Source organism: Bison bison, unplaced genomic scaffold (assembly GCF_000754665.1).
Source record: "Bison bison bison isolate TAMUID 2011002044 unplaced genomic scaffold, Bison_UMD1.0 scf7180017864034, whole genome shotgun sequence".
Classification (NCBI taxonomy): Eukaryota; Metazoa; Chordata; class Mammalia; order Artiodactyla; family Bovidae; genus Bison; species Bison bison.
In genome coordinates, this window is record NW_011494606.1 from 5433226 (window position 1) to 5437408 (window position 4183).

General features: G+C 61.7%; 1 protein-coding gene across 2 annotated transcripts in view; it reads right to left on the minus strand.

Annotated features, from left to right (window-relative positions):
- Positions 1-3999, minus strand: part of SMAD6 (SMAD family member 6) — an 80697-nt gene extending 76698 nt beyond the window's left edge. The window contains exon 1 of one of the 2 annotated variants that reach the window (XM_010834528.1): positions 2068-3999. In XM_010834528.1, coding sequence (XP_010832830.1) covers positions 2068-2884 — 817 coding nt within the window. In that variant the 5' untranslated portion in view covers positions 2885-3999. The remainder of the gene's footprint in view (positions 1-2067) is intronic. The other variant, XM_010834527.1, reaches the window with a different exon arrangement.
- Positions 4000-4183: the final 184 nt, after the last annotated feature.

Genomic DNA, 4183 nt, shown 5'->3' on the forward strand with positions numbered 1-4183 from the left:
GACAGAGCCTAGGACCAGGTCTGTGGGTCAGAACCATTCCACTGCAGTTTGCCCTTTAACTTAAAACTGCTCAAGTTCACCAGATTCAAACCAAGACCCAAGTTGACTTATCCAAAAAGTATGGGCAGGGTGGGTCCTGCCTGTCTCCAATCTCTTCATCCCATCTCTTCCCACCCACGCACTTGAACTTGCTTGGTACTTTAACTCTCAGCAGGCCCCCTCCTCCTCCCCTTCAACACTCATCTCCCTTTACCACCCATCCTGCAAGGCTCCTAGAGGTGCTCCTGTTACACACACACCCCAGACGCCCGGCCTGGCCCTACTTCCCCCATCTCTGTCCCGTCTCTCCTCCGACCCCTACCCAAAGATTCTGTTTCTTGAGGGCATGGATCCTACTCATATTTCCACTCTCCCCACTACATCACCCAGCGTGGTCCCTGGCACAGAGTAAGTGCTCAACAAATATCCCCTAGCAGACTGACATGGTGAGAAAGAAAATGCCCAGCGGGGCCTTCTGAAAGAGCAGAGGGAACCCCACATATTCTTTCCCACTGGAAAAAAAGGGACCAGGAACAGGGCAACCACAATTAGGTCCTACTCCTCAGAGGCAGGGAGGAGTCAGAGAGGAAGAGTGGGAAAATCCACTTCCAGGGGAAGCAGTCAGAGGAACAAGGAACACAAAAGGCCCGCAGTGGGCCACAGATAAGGGACTGACCAAGCCCCTGACAATCCGAATGACCGCACGGGGAGCAGGCAATCAGATCAGCGCTGCCTCTCCCCAGCCCCCTTCAGGGCTCTGTCTTCAGGAACAACTGCTGAAGCACCGTCCTTCCCCTCCAGCCACCACCCCAGACAAAAACAAGACACCTGGGACACAGCGGTGCTTCCAGCCCCGCCCTTCCCTTCCACAACGGGAGTCAGGAGACCTGTGTGATCCGACCCTGTTAAATGCCCCCAGGCTGGGTGTTGTCTCTCCCCAGAAGGGCCAGACTGGAAGAACTCAGGGCCTGCCCAGACCCAACACCCCTGCAGAACACCCCTCTCCCCCCTACCCCAAACGCCCCTCCATGCCACCTAAGATGCATACACCCAGACGATGCTACAGGCTAAAATGTGAGATCCCTGTAGTGCAAGGGGAAGGGGGTGAGGATGCAGGAGTCTCCATCTGTCCTCCCCTCTGCTCCAGCATCCAGAGCCTGCTCAGGTAAGCAGGACTGGGTAGATCACGTGTACAGAAAATCCCAGGAACAGAACAAAGAAGGGGAGCGGTTCTCAAAGGTACTAAAATAGCCTGCTTCCTTCCCTACCTACACACCTCCAGGACTCCTGATTCTCTAGAAAAGCTGGACACAGAATTGAGAATGATGATGACAGAAGGCCCTGGTATTTGACACCCAAGGGATGCTGGCAACAATCTGAAGAAGACGGTGGTCTTCACTCTGAGAAAGGCTACCCTGCAAAAGCTTTGCTCCAAAGTATAGACAGGAACAAGTGGGACAATTTACGAACACCTTTGACTCCAGCCATGAACGGTCTACACCAGAATTTACAACTTGCATCTACTTGGATCCAACAAAGTATACCACAGGTATAGGCATTATGTACACAATGCCTCAGGCCGCGGCTCGGACTAGGGGTAAATGAATTGGGGGGTGGGGGGGGGTGTCTTTGGCCTCTCCTAGACCTGCCCTTCTCTCCCACTGTCTACAAAGTTGGGGTCTGCCTTAAGTCCCTGAAGCTGCACAGAGAAAAGTGCAACGTGCACCTTTCTGAGTTTGTTTAGTCGCCGAGTCGTGTCCGACTCTTCGCGACCCCATGGACGGCAGCGCGCCCGTATGAGTTTGCTGAAGCCTTAGATGAAGTTGCCATTTGATGTATGCGCCCACATACCCACTACCCGGTTTTGCTGCCAGGGTGAGGCGCCTCCACTGGGAACTCCCACGCCCCGGGGCACCCAGGGGAACACCCGCAGCTTCGTCCTCCCTCCCGAGTGTCAAGGGGAGAGAGAAGGCCACGGAAGGTGGCTGGAGGGGAACCGCGAGGACCCGCCGGGCGCGGCGTGCTCACCTGGCCCGCAGAGCCGGCTGAAGTGGTAGGGGTTGCAGCACACTGTGGGGCCGTCGGCGGCGGCGGCGAAGCTGTGGCAGCCGCACAGGGGCTTGAGCTCCACGGCGTGCTGCAGGTCGGGCCAGCGGAAGAGGCGTCCGAGCAGCAGCTGCGGCGGCGCGGGCTGGCCGCCCAGGCGGAGGTCGGCGCGCGGCACCAGCACGCAGCCGCCCGGCACGCCGCCGCGGGACTCCACCGCCTCCAGCAGCGTGTCCAGCGAGCGCTCCTTGAGCCGCTTCAGCAGCGAGTACGTGACCGTCTTGAGTTCCTGCTCCAGCAGCAGCAGCCGCGAGCGGGCTTCGCGACTCCGCCCGCCGCCCTCTGGCTCCTGGGCCGCCCCGACCAGGGGTTCGCCGGCTTCTCGGGGAGCTCCGGCGGCGTCCCGCTCCGAGAAGAGACAGCAGGTCACCGTCTCGCAGTCACTTTCGGGCAGCCAGCCCTGGCCTCCCGGCTCCCCCACATCCAGCGAGGAGCCTCCAGAGCCGGCCCCCGGCTCGGACATGGGCCTCGGGGGGCCCCCTGAGCGCCGGCGTCTCCCAGCGCCTTGGGCGCCTCGCTGTCCCACCGCGTCCCGGGGCCGCCGCAGGGCTACCGGGCGGACCTCGGGGCGGCCGCAGCCTCCGCCTTCTCGTGCCCGCGCGGCCGGCTCAGCTCGGCTGCCCACGCTCCCATCCTCGTCGCCACCGCCGCCGCCGCTGCCGCCGCCTTCCTCCCGGTCGGGGACCACACGACTTCGCCAAAGTCGCCGCACCAGCCCCGAGCGTTTGGACCTGAACATACGATATCCTTTGGCGCCGGGGGAGGGGGGGAGGCGGTCTCCGGTTACCGGGGGTCCGTTTCCTCAGCGAGGCGCCGGCTGCGCGGGCCGCAGCCCCACATGAAGCTCTGCCGCCGGGCGCCGTGCAAACCGCGCACAGCCTGTCGTCGAAGGGGCACCACAGGGCTGCAACATGAGGGAGCTCGCCGGGGCTGGACGGCGTGGAACGCGCGCACGCCGATCCGCAGTCCGCGCCCGGCCCGCGGCTACATGGACCCGGGCGGCCGGGAGGCTCAGCAACTCCAGCCCCGGCGCTTTAGAGGGACTGCAGGCGGCGCGCCGCCAGAAAGACCCCGCATGGGCCGGCGAGCCTTCAAAAGTTGCGCGGTTGGTCCATGAGCACAAAGCGCTGGAGCTGAACTCCCCAAATGTGTCTGGAAAGCCCTGCCTTTAAAACCCAAGCGCTTCACTACATGGGTTTTTCCTGCAGGATCCGAAAGGCAGGCTTGTTGATGATAGCCTCGGCTTCCTTCTTACTCCCTGCAAAAAGAAAAGAAAAAAAAAAAAAGGAAAGAAAGAAAAAGAACCCCAAACAAAACCAAAATCCCTGGAATTGCATGCACGAAAGGCCAACTCTGTCTCAGGTCCCAGGCGCTAGATGCACTTGGAGCGAATTTCTCCTGAACGCGGTGTCAACACATGAGTGGAAACTGTAAAAATCCCAAAGAGCTGCTGGGAATCCTTAATTAAAATGCAATCCACCGAGGCAGAGGTCATAGCCCGCCCCACGCTCCACTCGGACGCCCAGGACGCTGTGGCTGCAGAGGTCGCCCCCCTCCCCCTCCACAAAAAGTGCCTCCCGGTGGCCCCGCGGTCCCGGCGAGGTCTGGCGAGGCAGCGCCCGGCGGCTCTTTCTCTCGGCTCGACTCCCTCGCTCGCTCCCCGACTCGGCTCTCTCTCTCTCTTTTTTGTTCTCCTCAAACGCACACTGAGGGCCCCCGGAGGAGCGCCGCGGAGTCATTGGCTGCCTCCCATCATATGCCAGTCTAGACACTTTGGCGGCTCCGCGGCGCTGATTGTTGCGCAAACAAGGTTTCAAGTTTCTTAACTCTTAAAGGAGAACACGTCCCATTGCAGGGCCCGAGGCTCCAAGGGGCCGGCTCCCGGGGCGGGCCGAGCCCCGGCCCCCGCCCCACGCTTCGCCCCAGCACCACCCCCCTCCCCCGCCCAGGGCCTGACAGCGCCCACGGCCGGCTCTCTGGCTCGCGTGCGCCGCGGGCACGGATGCGAGCGCGCGCGCACACACACTCACACACACGC